Raw genomic sequence first — 16,551 nt, forward strand, 5'->3', positions numbered from 1 at the left:
CTTTGTTTGTGTGTATGTGTGTGTGTGTGTGTGTGTGGTGTGTGTGAATCTTTGGATTCTCTTTCTAAAGGCTGAGCTTTTTGGCCGTTGCATAAGACAAATCAGATTAGCTCATAATTTTGTATTGGTCGCTTGGGCCTTCAATTAATGGAAATATTTTATTATCTATATATTACTATACATATAATAACGCGAATAATGAAAAAAAATTCTAAATAAAAAAAACCAATATGAGCTTAGCTCATATTTCTTTATACATGTATATATATTGGGTACATTAATATTACTATACATATAAATATATATAGTAACACTGTACTCCCACATCCATCATTTTGCTCTCTCCTTATTTAATTATCTTATTTACCCATTGCCTTATAGTCTTGCATAATTACTGATGATACTTCACAGTTGGTGAGCACAGTAAACTTTTGTAATTGAGCAAGGTTATGCTCACCGTGGAAAATTACAATTAATCATCTCTCTCTCACACACACACACACACACACACACACACACACACACACACACACACACACACACACACAAAGGAACAAATCACAAGATGGTAGATTATCGTGCACTGGCCAAAAGAAAAAAAAGGCAAACACCTTTGCGATGTACATAGGGATGTCAACGGGTCGAATTCTGTGCGAATTTTTAAAAATTTGAATCCGAACTTAAGTATCAAACCTGAAATATGAATCCGAACCCGCAAATCTGAACTCGAAATAACTACTTTTTTTACAATATTTTTAAATATATTATACTAAATCTAAATTTTTAAAATACAAATTCAAATAGAACATCAACTATTTCAAGATATATTATATAAATATAATCAATTTGGGTTCAGATCGGGTACTATCAAAAGTCATTTTTGAATTCAAATTTGTCGAATTTTTATTTTTGATATATTTATATCCGTGACTATATCTGTTTAGCATCAAATATATTCGTTTTATCCGGGTGCGAATTCGGATAAAATTTTAAGTGTCAGTAGATCTACAGGTATTTCGCGTATTTTAAGGATGAGAGCAAATAATAATAATAATAATAATAATAATAAATAAAATGGGAAAAAGAGAGCACCTTGTGAATCGTGACATGAGACTAAACAGGGTCCGCATTCCTTCGTTCCTCTCGGTGCGTTGCGTTTGTTATATAACTAACTAACTTCCTTCTCCGAGTCCCAGAAACGAACTACATTGTCTAGCTAGTCTCCTCCCTCCCGCCCCTCTTCATCGCCGGAGTGCCCATGCCATTGCATTCCAATATTATTCCATCCCATCCAAATCTAACATCTAACATCTAACATCTAACATCTAACATTAATTAATGGAGCGATCAGAACAACAAGAGGAGGAGGAGCAGAAGCAACGAGGAGGAGGAGGAGGAGGAGGATCGCCGTTGAAGAAGGAGGAGGAGGAGGAGGAGAATGGTGGGAGGAGGAGGAGGAGGAGGCCGGGGTGGTTGCGGCATAACTCGCCGCTGTTCCAGGTGGTGGTGATCGGGGTGGTGTGCTTCTGCTGCCCGGGGATGTTCAACGCGCTGTCGGGGATGGGCGGCGGGGGGCAGCTCGACCACCGGGCGGCCAACAACGCCAACACGGCGCTCTACGCCGCCTTCTCCGTCACCCTCCTCCTCGGCTGCTCCACCTACTCCCTCTACGCCGGCTCCTTCCTCTACTACAACCACCACCCGGGCCGCCAGCTCTTCACCGTCGTCTCCGGCGGCGTCCTCGGCGCCGGCGCCGGCCTCCTCTGGTCCGCGCAGGGCGCCGTCGTCACCTCCTCCCCGCCGCCCCGCCTCAAGGCCTCCTACTTCGCCCTCTTCTGGGCCATCTTCAACACCGGCGGCGTCCTCGGCGGCCTCCTCCCCTTCCTCATCAACTACTCCCGCCCCGCCACCGCCGCCTCCCTCGGCGACGCCACCTACGTCGCCTTCGTCGCCTTCATGGCCTGCGGCGCCCTCCTCTCCCTCGCCGTCCTCCCGCCCTCCCGCGTCGTCCGCGACGACGGCTCCCGCCCCTCCGACGACGCCTACTACCCGGACGCCCGCGCCGAGCTGCTCCGCATCCTCCGCCTCTTCGCCGACCGCAACATGCTGCTCATCGCCCCCGCCGCCTGGGCCAGCAACTTCTTCTACACCTACCAGTTCAACCACGTCAACGGCGACCTCTTCGACCTCCGCACCCGGGGCCTCAACAACGTCTTCTACTGGGGCGCGCAGATGCTCGGCTCCGCCGCCGTCGGCTACCTGCTCGACTTCAGCTTCCCCGGCCGCCGCCGCCGCCTGCGCGGCTTCCTGGGGATCGCCGTCGTCGCCGCGCTCGGCACCGCCGTCTGGGCCGGCGGGATCGCCGACCAGCGCAGGTTCGGCCACTCCGGGGGCCCCCTCGCCAGCCCCATCGATTTCAGGCAGGGGAGGCGCTTCGGCGGGCCCTTCGTCCTCTACTTCTCCTACGGATTGCTCGACGCCATGTTCCAGACCCTCTGCTATTGGGTCATCGGCGCCCTCGCCGACGACTCCCAGACCCTCAGCAGGTACCTACCTACCTACCTACCTACCTACCTGTTGCTTCTTCTTCTTCCTGATTCTTCTTCCTGATTCTTCTTCCTGATTCTCATTCGATTCTCATTGCCTGTTGAATATGAAACAACTTCTCCAAACACAAAGGAAAAAAAGAAGAAGAAAAAACTGATCTTTGCAGTTGATGCTGCTGAAAAAGTGCTTAGTAGCTTTTCCTAGTCCAAAAGGCCTCTTTTTTTTTCATTTTGAATGGCTACAAGAATTAGAATTAGAATTAGAATTACTTTGATTCAAAAGAAGAAAGCATTTCCCCTCAGAAAGGGGGAGGAAAAGTTAATTAAGCTTCTGCGGCACTCGGCGGCAGGTACAGCGGATTCTACAAGGGGGTGCAGAGCGCGGGGGCCGCGGTCGCGTGGCAAATCGACACTCGAAACGTTTCGGCTATGTCGCAATTGATCGTGAATTGGTCCCTCACTACAATAAGCTACCCCTTGCTGGCTGTGCTGGTGGCATTGGCTGTGAAGGATGAAACCTCTCCTCAGGATGCAGAGAAGAACATTCCCAATCCTCCTCCTTCAGCGGCTGCTGCTGCTGCTGCTGCTGCTGCTCCTCCTCCTTCTATCTCTGTCGGTGATGGCGGCGAGCAAGGTAATAACAGGGAAGCAAAGAGCAGCTGAAAAGTGCCGGCTTTTCAGTTTAACCGCCTTCCCTTCAATCGTTAATTGCTATTGTGTGAATTACAGTGGTAATATTCTTCTCGGCTGATCGGTACAGGAGAATGGTTAAATTTTTCTCTCTGTGTTAATGATTTATTGTGTAGCAGCTTCGTTGCGTCATTTTGTCAAGCCTGTAATTTTTCGACTATATTTATGAAAGGAATTAGGTTATCGCATCTTTCGGTTCTGTGCTTTCGGTCGTATTCTAGAAATTGAGAATTGAGCTTGGTTTCTGCTAAGCTAGCAGAAAACTCTCCGACTAGTTTGGTTTAGTTAATCAAAGCTCACTTGTGGAACTGCGGGGAAGGAATCTGAAATGGGTAGCCTTTGCCATGTTCTTAGTGACCGCTGCTCAGTAGATGCAACAAATATGCATACTTTTTTCGAGTATGTTGCTGATTGAGTGCTTCGACCTAAAACTAGCAGCTATTTAGAAGACAAGAATTAGTAAGCAAGAACATTGTGCGGCAGAAAATGTGTTAGTGGGGAACAGAATGCTCAAGTGAGAAACCACTTACAGCATGAAATGCTCTATCTATTTTGGAGAATTGTGGTCCTACAACTGATAATTATGGAAAATCCGACACTTGATTTACAGAAGAAAACTGATGGTCTAGCTATTCAAATTTTCAGGTATGGGATACTAAAAATATCTATCTATATATGGACTCAGTTGTAGGAAGGACTTAACCGCAACCTAAAAACCTTTGATTTGTTGGATGTCATTTTCTCAAATTTTCTTTTTTCCCCAACTAGGCTTTCTTTCTGCATCTGCTTTTGGATTGTTCCTCTTATACCACATGGACTGAGAAAGCAAAGTACTGAGTAAAATATTATACAAATGATGACTTTTTCTAAGCACTACTTGGATGCTTTGTAAACTCAAGTAGCATGGCTGATGAAAAATATGAATGGACATTTAGAATGACATAATATATCAACTTACAAGTGACTAAAGAAGTACTCCTTATTCAAGGAACTTATCTTTCCTACATCCATATAGCTCTCAAGAATTCATTCCCTCTCGTGATAACTGGAGCTTGAAGGTAGTTTATGCTGCACTTTTTTGATACTGATTATTGACGTTGTATGATACCATCAACTGTATATTATAAGAACTTTTAACTTTGTGTGTGTGTATGTGTGCACGTGCGCGCGTGCATGTGTAATCTTTGGCTTGTGGTTGTTAGAAATTTAAGTCCTTTCTAGTAAGAGGAAAGGTTCAGATTATCAATTCATGCTATAGTAAAATGCTTTTTCCATGCTCACACTGAGTAACCTGAATCCTGCATTGCGGGTAGCTTCCTAGAACTCAATGAAGAAAACATTGCATACTTGAGTAACATAGTACTGCAACAGATTCTGCCGATAATCAGATACATTTTGGACCTCCACAGTCGTGAAACTTCTTGTGTTTGTCTCCCTAGACAGATCTTGTAACAAAGTCCCACTCCTACCAGCAAGCAGAAGCAGAAGCAGAAGCAAGGCTGCAAGTTCAGTGACCAATGGCTTAAACTTACTTTACCCCTATAAAGAGTAAGTTACCCAATTGTCCACCGCTATTGAGCTAAAAGGAGTTTGGACAAAAGCATACAAAGATATGCTCTTCTGTTTTTCGACAGAACTGCATTAATTATATATATTTTAACCAGACTAATGCAATCTGTGCCAAAGAAATTTCAAATCATTCTGATTGGTGAACATATGCAATTTGTGATGCAACATCATGTATGGATCCAAATAACTATAATCTTCTTCATACAGCTAACACCAACAAAAGATCCCACTAAAAGCTCTGAAGTTCTTTCCAATAAAAGCTCAGATGTTCTACAGCATAATCGGAATTACATTAAGAAAATTTCATACAATTATTACATGGAGAGATTGAGGGAAGGAAAAGAAGATTAAATAGTGAGGGTTGAGTTATTGCAATGGGGGAACAGTTAATATAATATCTCTGTATAACCTAAGCTAACAATAAAGATTTTTTCTTTTAAGCAAACACAGAAAATAAAAGAAAATTAGAAGAAAAACTGCGCCAGTTTGTCACTTCACTTACGGCTTCTGGAGCATTATCTGGGCTTCCGCAGAATGATACGCTCAAGTCAAGGTCTGCAATGTAATTAGAAAATATTTAGAGAGTTAAGAAGGAAATTTGAGACATAAATGTCAGTAGTAATCAGTTGAAATTCTCACCAAGTTCACTCTTGTTAAAAAATATCATAAAGATCATATGTTGAATAAAGATCATATCTTGAATATCATAGTTCTAACTAGGCAATTCTAGCTATCACAAATGATCAAATAGCAACTTCAAAAATCAAAAGAATAAAGCTCTGATTTGATTAAATAAACAAGAGAGAACTTGATACAACCTTAAGGAGCCAAAGAGATGGCGAACCTTCTCAAAGATTTCGTCGACAGTTCCTGTCGCATTAATCTGCATGCAATATGTAATATATATTAAGCATTTTGTTCTCAAACAAATAGGAAATTGAGCGTGCACTAGTGAGAAATTGGATGCAGCAGGCTTAATTGATAAAAAAAGATTAAAAAATCAACACATTCTATTGTAGTGAGACAGACAGAGTGAACTTAAATTCTAAGATCAAAGAGAAATCCATTTTTGCAACAACAAATGTAATCACCCAGAAATAAGTAATGTCACTAAGGTAAAACTTGCATGTCGTGCTTAGATGAATCAAGGAGTGCAGAATTCAAACTCAAGTGAAACGATAGCAATTCATGGTTTAACAGCAATAATCCAAATAACATTGAAATTTGAAAGACCTCGAGAAAATAAGTAATAGATAAAGTCCAACAGAACTATGACCAAAACAATGGTCAAAGGGTAAATATTTCTTTGTGATTCTTGTAATGTGGATCGTGAAAAAAAGTTTTGTTCTAAGATGGATAAAGTTTTGTTCTAAGAAATGAAACAAAATACAAGTTTTTTCTAGGCAGATTATACTAGGTGATTAAAACTAGCTTTTGTTTTCTTGCACAGAAGGGCGAAAAGGCTAACTGAAGAATTAATCAAAGAACTGTAACACTCGACAAAGCCATAAATTGTATTGAAAGATAAAAGAAAAAAAAAATCTAAATTACCTTGTAAAGTTTACCCTTGGCAGAGTAATAATTGATAACAGGAAGATTTAACATCTCAAACACTTTAAGGCGTTTCTTTATTGTCTCGATATTATCATCAATTCGACCCTGCATGGGTTAGACAGATACTTCAACAATTTCTAACCGTATACAAGAATAGATATGAGCATCATAAATTATGTTCCGTTTTGGGGAACGATCTAATATTAACCTGATTACGGCCCAGCACACGTTTAACCATCTCCTCCTCCGGACAATCGAAAAAAAGCACAAGGTTTGGTTCTACTCCAATCTGCATTTCAGATAAAGCATATTAAACTAAATATACTTTTATTAAGTATGTAGAGAAGACAAATTGAGATTCTATAAGAACACAATGGCGGTAATGTTGGAATTAGGGCACTAATCATCATAGTAAAAGAAGAATTAAAGTAAATTATAGAAATGTGCTTGAACATTAATTTGAGACTTATCAAGTTATATATGAACTAAAACATTAATGCAGTGATGTCTCAGCTAAAACATTATCTAAGTGATATGTCAGCACTGACAGATAGGCTAAAGCACTTTTCAAGCAAAGGGGGCCATAAGTGATGAAGGCCCATTTATGCATTCCCACAACAAACTAATATCTAGGATATTCAGGAGACTGGTATTGAAATAAGAGGGCAGACCAGAAAACCCAACAGCTCAGAAGGAAAAGATTAATGAAGTTGAACTAGTAATATAAGGGTTCTAGAATCATTATGACCCCTGAATGAAAACTAGTAATATAAGGGTTCTAGAAACAGTTATGACCCCTGAATGAACTTCCATTGCTTCAATTTTCAACTCAAACTAAGGTTTCCTTATTTTTACCTTTTGCATATGTTGAGCTTTAACTCAACAGCTGTATTAACTAACAGAATCAAAGCTACAATTAGCACTTTAAAGTTTCCACTTACAAATAAAGTTGGATTCGGGACTGGTTCTCTAATTAGAAAGATCTCATGAGCCAGTTGGTCTATAATTGAATTGAAATTTGGTCTATAATTGAATTGAAAAACTCACAATAGTTTCGAAAGCAATTCGGTTTTCCTCACTCCGGGGAAATCCATCAATCAAAAATCTGTCTGCAGAGCTTGACATAATAGCTTCCTTGATCAAGTGTACAGTTATCTCTGACGGAACAATCTTTCCTTCCATAATTATGTCACGGATCAATTTCCTGAAAAAGCACCATTACAACAGCTATTTAAAGAATTTTGAATACTCACTGATTGAGGTAATAGAACAGATGGAAATGTTAAATTCATGCCAAAATTTACCCCTTTTTACTGTCACAGGACATTTCTTCCCTCAAAAGGTCACCAGCACTGAGATGAGCAAATCCAAATGCTGAAGCAATTCTTGCACATTGGGTCCCTTTTCCGCTCCCAGGACCACCTTAGGAAGAAATTTGAATGAAGAAGTTGCACAAGAAATAGAAGGTTTAGACAATTGTGCCTTGTTATAAGTCTACCTTTTGAAAGCTCAACACTAAAATACAACAAACAGTATTTTCATTTCAAATTATGATGTCTAAGCTGTGATGGCAAACCGTTGAAAAGACATTCTACCTCTGGGGAGGTAAGTTAATGGAAGTGCCTATTGAAATTCTGATAACAAGAGTGTTTCTCCTGAAACTATTGCCCATAGTACGATACATATGCAGGGAGAAAAAAAAGGCACTTAGTGTGGATCTTAACTTGTTTGCTCCATGATGGGAGCTAAAATAACGGGCCTTTGATAGGCCATTTGCAATAAAAGGCGACAATTATGCTACTGTTGATGACAACATAGTTTCCCAAATATTAGCCTAACTGGAGATTTTATGCAAAAGTCACTATAAAACATGCTATTTTGTCAAGGGGAAGATGAAACCTTACCCAAGACAAAAGTTATGAAAGGCCTTCTTGAAGCAGTAATATCATCTTTCACCTACAACAGAAAGAATGGAGACACATACTATTCAGTAAATTAATCTTATTCACTTGTTAACATAAAAATGATATATCAAAACACCATGAACTGATTTTTCTTCAACTAAAACAGAACAAAATGTAAAAAATAAAGATAAAAACACATCTTTTACATTTATTTTTCACCACAAAATAGAGAAAATTTAGTTCTGTTACATGTTTACACACTTACAGCGTCTGTCGCGAAGAGCATCACTAACTTTAGACTTTCTGGTATCTGCTCAGCAGAAAAGGTATCATCAAAACTCACAACCCACTATCGAAAGATAAAAACTACCATCACAGCATAAGCAATTACATCGTTAGCTTAAACAACCCATCAATGTGATTAGGGTTTCCACAATGAACATAGATGGATCAGGATTCGAGAAGCTGTGTGGGGACTCAAACAGAACACATGGTGAGCATGATTAATTGCAATTTATCATGGCACTACAAGACCATAGGAACACAAGCGATAGGTAACACAATCAAAAATTAATGATGAAATAAGAGAAAATATGCTAAAAAAAATCAGAGAAAAAGAGGAAAAGGAAAAGATTAAGAAAAGACAAAGGAGAAGAAGATGAACCCTATTTTGGCGTTTGCTCGAAGAGATCGCAGGAGAGAGAAACCCTAATCGCCTCCACATCGCAACACGAAGATGAAGAAGAAGAAGAAGAACAATCGAGAAACTAAATTCGATACAAAATAAACTTTAAAATCATATAAATATAAATATCTATACATATACACTCCACTCATCCACTGTATCTCTCCTAATGAGTGGTTTTTTTTTTTTCCTTTTTTTTTTGCTTTTTAATTTTTTTTTTATTTTAATTTCGTGCTTACTCGTTGCGACACGTGTCGCCAAACTGGTATGCTTAAAGTTCCAAAAAAGTAGTGAACACACAAGTAACAAGTGATCTTTTTTTTCGTAAATAAAAAATGTGTCTAAATTGTAAAAAAACAAATACTTTTTAATTAACAGAACAATCTACTTGTCAATGGTCTTTATAGAATCATGATACTGCAATTTAAAAATTTTCATTTGAGCACCGCATAAACTCTCATATATATTGCAATTTAATCTCTCGTTATTTTAGTTATTATATTTAATAAAACTAAAATGAGGGTTCGTTTTATATGCGTAACTATTTGAAAGAAAAAAAATTTGTTTAACCAACAAGTGCAGATGCTAAAACCAACATCAGAAAAAGCAAAAGAAACAATCATACAATGAAAATACATGAAAAATTAACCCTCTAATCACCTAACAAATCCCAATTAAATATTTTATATTACAAGTTAAATAATTATTAAATCAATTAATATGGCAACAAATTATCAGCAAGAAAACAATAAAAATCCAAACAGTGAAAGAAAAAGAGCAAATAAATCTCCAGAGCCAAAGTTCATCGCCCCAACATGATTTTTAGTCACCAAACAAAAGAAAAACAAAAAATTCAACCCTCTTCCAAAGCCGTGAGCAACAAAGTAAACGCAAATGTTCCTGAGAACACACTGGGACAAATCATAAGAGTTTCTCAGCTTTAGTTTTGAGCCGTGGATTTTATCCTTTTCTCACTTGAGAATCACATGAATTTGACTATTATAAATGTGATCTTATGATGATGGTAATGATACAAGCACAACATTCTAGCTGAATCTATTCTTCTATACAAAAACTACAGTTCTGAATCCTCCCTGATTCCTTGCAATCAACCCCCCTCAAAATTGGCCTTTCAAAAACAGCCCCTCCCAACCCACAGCTTTTTAAATTCGACAAAAAGAGAAGGATGGATTGCTCTTTTCTTTTTCTTGCCAATAAATTGAGAGTACAATCTAAACATCGCCTTCAGATTCGAGAAGGCAAGATGAAAGATCAGGAGACTGCGACAGCTGGAGCGACTCCGCAATATGAAGGGCCATGATGGATTTGTACACCGCCAGGTTGGCGTTCGCCATTAGGGTTTGAGCTCTCTGGCGGAGTTGAATGGCCGTCTCCACCGCTTTGTTCGCTGCACTGTCGGCTTCTTGGATCCTCTGCAAAGCCTCCTCTTTCTCCGCCTCTACAACAAATGTGAGAAAAATTAAGCGACCATGTACATAGCTTCTTTCAATGGTTAAGAAAAAAGAAGAAATTAAGGCCGCTTTTGTCATTGCGTGAAAATACCATCCACTTCTTTTTTTCTATTGATTTTGAGTTCGAAAATTCATAGCTTCTGATCAAGATGCATGGAGACCTCATCAACTATAGAATCCCCAGTTCAACCAACAGTATAGACTAAAACCAAAACATAAGGTGGTGTTCACAAATAGATAGAGCAGAAGAATCTGTTGGCTTACAGTTGAAGGGGCCTCCAAACATAAGCAAGCCAAAGAAGATCATCTCTCTGCCATAAATGTCAAAAGAACTTGAGGAGAAAATAAAAGTGGAGAAAAATAATTCCAAGGGTGAACTAAGAAACCTCTAAAGTGACAATTAATGCCAAAAAGAAAAAGAAAAAGAAAAAGAGTACGTCAACTCAGATTTTCAATATTGTCATAATATGGGAATGATAACCTACTCAACTATTACATTTGGTCATCTTAAGAGTGAAATACTAGGGCTTAAAGTCGAGCTAACAACAAATTGTAATGGTGGGACTGGTAGAAATTTTGAAACAGTAATGCTCTCAATCAAAATATCATACTATTAACTAGGATGGTTGATCTCAAAATGAATGTGCAACCATGTGCCCTAAAATAATCATATCCATGAATATGATCCAATCTTTGTTAAATGACAGTTAGTTCATAGTGCAAGACAAAAAAAAGTATTTAAAAAATTAAAAAAAAAACTATTCTTCATTTTGTTCCTCTCCATGTCTAATCTTCATAATTGCCATCGCAGGCCACCAGGATACATTGTCGCAGTATCGACTAGCTGGAGCTTCTACATAGTGCTATTTGATAAGAGCTATTTACACAAGCACTAATAATTTTTTCATATAAAAGTGTCCCTACTAATTAACAACTGAAGAAAAATCAGAAATATCGAACAGTAACTCCTGTTTTGGGTGACTAGAAGGTAACTTTACCTTCCGGAAGCACCAAAAAGTCCAAATATTTTGTTTATTAAAAACATGGCTGCTGCTTTTAGTAGTAGAGAATTTGTTTCAAAAACTAAACCACATAGGCACTAGTGAAACACAAAAAGTGTAGATGCTTAATTACATTGTGCAATGAAAGACAACAAAATAAAATCTCTTGGAGAAATGCAATTTATAAAAGCTAAAAATCCTAAGAGAAATCAAGTGCAATGTAAACAATAGTGGAGAAGAAAAAGACTACCCTCTAGAAATGTCTCGGGCTTCCCTCGACCTGGTAAAAGTGTCTCAGATTTCCCTCTTCCAGCTTGGCTTCGTTGTCTCTTAAAAGATCTCTTTTTTCTAAAAAATGATTTTAACTGTGCTCTTCTCACCGGCTGACCCTGCTAGCGAGAAAAAACTTGCTTGCTCATGAAATGTCATTGATGCATTTATAATATCCAAAGTAGGTTGACATAATTTTTTTCAAATCTGAAAGCAACAAAACAACAGGTATGGCTTCATAGTTAAAGGAAAAATCTACGTAGAACATGAATAAAAACTGTTATTTATACTGTTCTTCGAAGTTGGATATAAAACATCTGAAGCAAAATGAGATATGCAGTAGGAACGAAGAGCCCTATTCAAGGTGCAGAAAAGCAGGATTCCATGAACAATATAAGGACTAATAAAGTAACTAAAGTTATTGTCAAAAGGGCTGACAAGGCACCAGCCATCCTCTGGCTAGATATTCTCCTATCTGAATCTCTAAAATCTTGCCTGTCTAGGCAGCTAACATGGCGACCTTTGTTTTAGAATCATATACACTATAATTAGTCGAAATAAAGCAAACATCAAACGATTCCGAGAAAGAGACAGAATAAACTGTTGTTAGTAAAATCTTATCTTCTTCTCAATTATTGTTAACTAATGGGTTACACTAGTGGAGAGTAGTCCTTCGTTCAGGGTTGCTGTTGGCACCCAAAAGCAACCATCACTTGGCTTCCGAAGAAACTTTGGCACCAGCAGCTCCTTTTATTTCATTATTCATAGGCTACTTCCTTTCCTTTCTTCCTGCTCTCACTTTTCCAATTTCATTTGCACTTCGTGATAATTTGTTTATAAAAAAACCAACTTTATATTTATCTGACTATTAACTCTTTTAACTGACTACCATATGTTTATGAATCAAATTAGTTATTAATTTGCATAAAGGTAGTATATTACACAAATTCACAAAAAGAGAAAAACACTTCTTGCTAGAACACAAGCAATGCCTTTCTGTGAAAATATTTCAGCATAATTGACTACATTGCAGGTTTTTATGCTGGCAACCTCACCGAATGTCTAGTTCCAGAAAGAAATAGCTGAATTATTAAGTACACATTTAAGACTGATAACAAGGGAAGTAACATAGCCCGAACGAGCACTACAAAATTTTTAAAGAGAGCAGAACAAAACATAGCCATTACCTGAAAAACCCTGAGCAAAGCTACGCCTTTTGCGCTCCTCTTCTTTATCCAATAGTCATACAGAGCAAGTAGAATCTCCCTGCCCAGTACATCCGCACAGCGTCCCGCCAACCTTTCAAAATCAGGATCCTCATCAGGATTATTATAAGCATCCTTTTCAAAGATAGATATAATCCTCTCAAAGTCCTCTCTTGAAATAGCATCAAAGCTGCCATCCATAGCATCAGAACGGTTGGAATTCAGTTCGTCCAGCCATCTCTCGTCTCCTGAGTCCATATCATAGAAAGGACTTTCCTGAGCTAGGGCCCGCCCAACCTCATCATTGATCACTTTAATGTATTCATCTGGGCGCACAAAAGGGACAACATGGCCATTTATTTGATCAGAGATCGATTGAACGCCTGGTATTGGAATTACTTTTCCAGAACTATCCTGAGAGTTGCGAACCCGACATTCTGTATGTAGCTCTTTAAACAAAAGCCAATCCCACTTTTCCAAAAACTCAAGCTTCCACCCGTCCTCCACTGTCCACATATAGGCATGAGTGAAACGATTGACAACACAGGGCCTCAAATCGTTTGGCTTGTAGAAGATCCTTGTATCATCTTGCACCTTCACAGCTAGAAACCACTCATTATTATCCGATACTTCTAACATGATCTCCGCCCCTTCTTCTCTAGAACACATGTCTGAATGAACAGCCAAAATGTTCGCCTTGCAATGGACCGAATCGATGTTCTGCTTCACCTCCGCCAAAGCTAATTTCTCCTTCATTCGCTCTATAGGACTATTTACAGCAGATCTCTTCTGTTTCCCATGAGACCCGATTGGCGTCAAACTGCCATTCTCATCTATATTGCTCAAGAGATCACTAAGTGAAGAATCGAGTGCTTTCACATTAATAGGCTCTAGCAAAGAAGATCTTTTAGCTTCTGAAGGGCTCACAACAGTGTTCTTCCTCAAGGGGAGATGACGACTTCGTGAATGTCTTAAAGAACTTCTCTTCTTTTGATGTTTCTGAAGCCTTAAGCCATGTGCGGTGTCTCCATCTTCTGTTGACTGTGTGAGAACTTCCTTGATGGATAACCGTTTGTCTTTTTCCAGAGTAGGAATCAGAGAAACTGGAAGATTAGCCCCCGCAGAACCTGTCTCGACATGAACATCAGAGTCATTTTCTTCGATCTCAACGTCCAGAGACATGTTTGCGGGCGAACCCATTAAGTACCTCCTAAGAACAGCAGGTAGATATAGCGCCCCAAGAAGTAGAGCAACATGCAAGCTTATAAAGTAGGACGGAAGAGCGGAGAAATTAACCCACAACATAGGAGTGAACTTCCGTGCACCGTAAATGTTGCACAACCCACAAGAAGCGGCAGTAACTCCCCACATTACATCCTAGACGGAAGGGAAAAAGAAAAAGGAACATGCAATTGAAGAACAAAACATATAAGCGATGAAAGATAAAGAAAAAAAAGAGTGAGAATTAGAGCTTACGTTGTTCTTCCCGCACCTAACTGGTAAGAAATGAACCCCATGGAGAGAAAAAACGCCGGCCACGGAACCCCCCAACAATAATGTACATAATTCCCGAATCCTCACCCTAGATATCCTCATACATCGCAAAATTGATACAAGAAGACGCGAGAACCGTCCCAAACTACTAGATTTGGACTCTACTAGCGCGGCGAGTAGAATTGGACCGTCCAAATGTGTCACGACGTCGCACTCCGGAATCCCAACACTCGCAGCCAAATTTCTAGAACGACATGGTATACTGAGCTCTGCTTCTTCAGCCAAGGTCGGGCCCCCGTTCGGCCTCTTCCTGCGCTGCTTCCTCGTAAATACAATCCCATACTTCTTATCCTTGTTTAAATTCACATCCCCTGTCGACGAAGGTGAAGAAGCCGAGCCGGTATCAGACGGTCTCGGCCGCTTCCGCCGCGCGTAAACGATCGGAAACGACCCCGCCCCCGCCCCCGCCCCCGCCCCCGCCCTCAAAGGATCTGCAGGGGAAGCCTCGTGGCGGAAGGTACCGGCCGTGTGCGGTGCGAGCCCTTTCCGATCAGTCTCCCGTGAGCCATGGGAAACGCCGAGAATCCCCTTCCTCTCGCCGTCCCTGGACCATCGGTGATCGCTGCCGCCGCTGCCGCCGCCGAGAAGACGCAGCCACTCGTCCCGGCCCTGCGTCGGCTTCTCGACGGGCTTCGACAAGGCGAGGCGCTTCCCGGAGCGAAGCACCCTCGCGGCCGCGGCCTCCTCTTCGGCGTCTACAGCGCTGGAGGGGAGGGAGGAGGCGTTCTTGGACTTGGGGACGAAGATCTTGGTCGACCGCCGAGTCCCCACCGTAGGCATAGCCACCGGCGAGGCCGTGGGCGGCGGCGCCCGCAGGGGGAAAACCCTGGACCCAATCTCCGCCGCCGGGTCCTCCGCCGCCGCTCCGCCGCCGAGATCCGGCACGATCCTCCGCCGCTTCTCAGATCTCGCATGCCTTCTCATCCCGCCCCATCGGCACCATCGAAAAGCCTCCTCTCACCAACCCTAATCTCTTCGGTTCGTCCAAAAAATAATCCAAAAAAAAAAAAAACCCCAAATTTCTCAAAAAAATCCGCAAAAAATACCGAGAAAAGAATCGACCTTGCACTAATCAATACCTTAATTCTTCATTCGATTCGATGAGGGAGACGATGCTCGGATAGAGAGAAGGTTCACAGAAGAGAGAGAGTGTGTGTGTGTGGCGGCACCAACGATATCTAGGGTTTCTGTTTCAACGAAGTGGGGGAAAACGAAAAGAGGGGAAGGAGAAGAGGAAAGGTCACACCGACTCTATTCGACCGTTGGATTTGAATTGGACGGTAGGAATTTAATGGGCCGGTAGAGGGCGGGGTACGTTCGATCGGCCCACAACGGGTGGGGGTTTAAACGGTCCCGTCCCGTGGGGATATTTAATTTTGCCGTTATATTTACTGGACCTGGTCCACCACATCAGCCATGAACCATCAGTTTTTGGCTCCAATTGCACACTAACAAATTTAGCACTCAGTTTTTTATAATTTAGTGTATTTTTATAATGATAACTTATTTTAGAAGCAAAAAAAATTATATTTAAATTTTTATTGCTGTTGTTAAGTAAAGATCTTAGATAAAAAATTACAAGCATTCAACTTTTACTCATACACTTTTTAATATACAGAATTTTATTTATTGTCTTATTTTTTCAATTTTATTACTATTTCCATAGCCGCTTTAAAATTACAACTCAATTTGCTTAGATATTTAATTTGAATCAACACATAAAAAAATAATAATTTGAATCATTGTTATTTTATTCGTGAGAATCTTAAAATTCAAGATAGAATATATTATAAACTAAACATTAACATTACCGATTTTAAATTGTAGACATTTTCAATATTCTTTAAATACTATAATAAAATTTAAAATATAATTTCTAAGAGTAAAATTTTAGAAGTTATTTGTATTTTAAAAAATCTGATATTTAATTTTTTACTTGTTATAGAGAGACATGACTACTTGAGTCCATTCCTACCTGCCTGTTGAAAAAAAAAAAAAAAAAAAAAAAAAAACGGTCCACCGTGGACACGGTCTAGATATTAGTTGGTAACCCGCTTGGGAGTGGGAGGGAGAACGGGGGTAGAGATCGTTCCGTGAAATG

The 16,551-nt window shown here is 40.1% G+C and overlaps 3 protein-coding genes across 7 annotated transcripts; 1 reads left to right on the forward strand and 2 right to left on the reverse strand.

The window, feature by feature from the left end:
• LOC109707269 (UNC93-like protein 1) lies at window positions 1,093–3,424 on the forward strand. Its single transcript, XM_020228421.1, has 2 exons — window positions 1,093–2,546; window positions 2,897–3,424. The coding sequence occupies exons 1-2, from the start codon at window positions 1,339–1,341 to the stop codon at window positions 3,207–3,209; spliced, it is 1,521 nt and encodes a 506-aa protein (XP_020084010.1). The 5' UTR covers window positions 1,093–1,338; the 3' UTR covers window positions 3,210–3,424.
• LOC109708316 (UMP-CMP kinase 2-like) lies at window positions 5,028–9,119 on the reverse strand. Of its 3 annotated transcripts, none has more exons than XM_020230023.1 (9): window positions 8,928–9,119; window positions 8,529–8,573; window positions 8,264–8,315; window positions 7,664–7,781; window positions 7,407–7,563; window positions 6,568–6,648; window positions 6,357–6,464; window positions 5,650–5,688; window positions 5,028–5,360 (listed from the first exon to the last, which is right to left on the reverse strand). In XM_020230023.1, the coding sequence occupies exons 1-9, from the start codon at window positions 8,985–8,987 to the stop codon at window positions 5,349–5,351; spliced, it is 672 nt and encodes a 223-aa protein (XP_020085612.1). In that variant the 5' UTR covers window positions 8,988–9,119; the 3' UTR covers window positions 5,028–5,348. The 3 variants fall into 3 exon arrangements, with proteins under 3 accessions (XP_020085612.1, XP_020085610.1, XP_020085613.1); XM_020230021.1 differs by having other exon boundaries at window positions 5,624–5,688; window positions 8,928–9,115; XM_020230024.1 differs by lacking the exon at window positions 8,928–9,119 and adding an exon at window positions 8,655–8,734 and having other exon boundaries at window positions 5,624–5,688.
• On the reverse strand, window positions 9,731–15,719 carry LOC109707295. 3 transcript variants are annotated; one of them, XM_020228462.1, is made up of 6 exons: window positions 15,530–15,719; window positions 14,373–15,423; window positions 12,879–14,273; window positions 11,672–11,813; window positions 10,685–10,731; window positions 10,265–10,407 (listed from the first exon to the last, which is right to left on the reverse strand). In XM_020228462.1, the coding sequence occupies exons 2-5, from the start codon at window positions 15,372–15,374 to the stop codon at window positions 10,724–10,726; spliced, it is 2,547 nt and encodes an 848-aa protein (XP_020084051.1). In that variant the 5' UTR covers window positions 15,375–15,423; window positions 15,530–15,719; the 3' UTR covers window positions 10,265–10,407; window positions 10,685–10,723. The 3 variants fall into 3 exon arrangements, with proteins under 3 accessions (XP_020084048.1, XP_020084049.1, XP_020084051.1); XM_020228459.1 differs by lacking the exon at window positions 10,685–10,731 and having other exon boundaries at window positions 9,731–10,407; window positions 15,530–15,713; XM_020228460.1 differs by lacking the exon at window positions 10,685–10,731 and having other exon boundaries at window positions 9,731–10,407; window positions 11,672–11,810; window positions 15,530–15,710.

Source organism: Ananas comosus, linkage group 3 (assembly GCF_001540865.1).
Source record: "Ananas comosus cultivar F153 linkage group 3, ASM154086v1, whole genome shotgun sequence".
NCBI lineage: Eukaryota > Viridiplantae > Streptophyta > Magnoliopsida > Poales > Bromeliaceae > Ananas > Ananas comosus.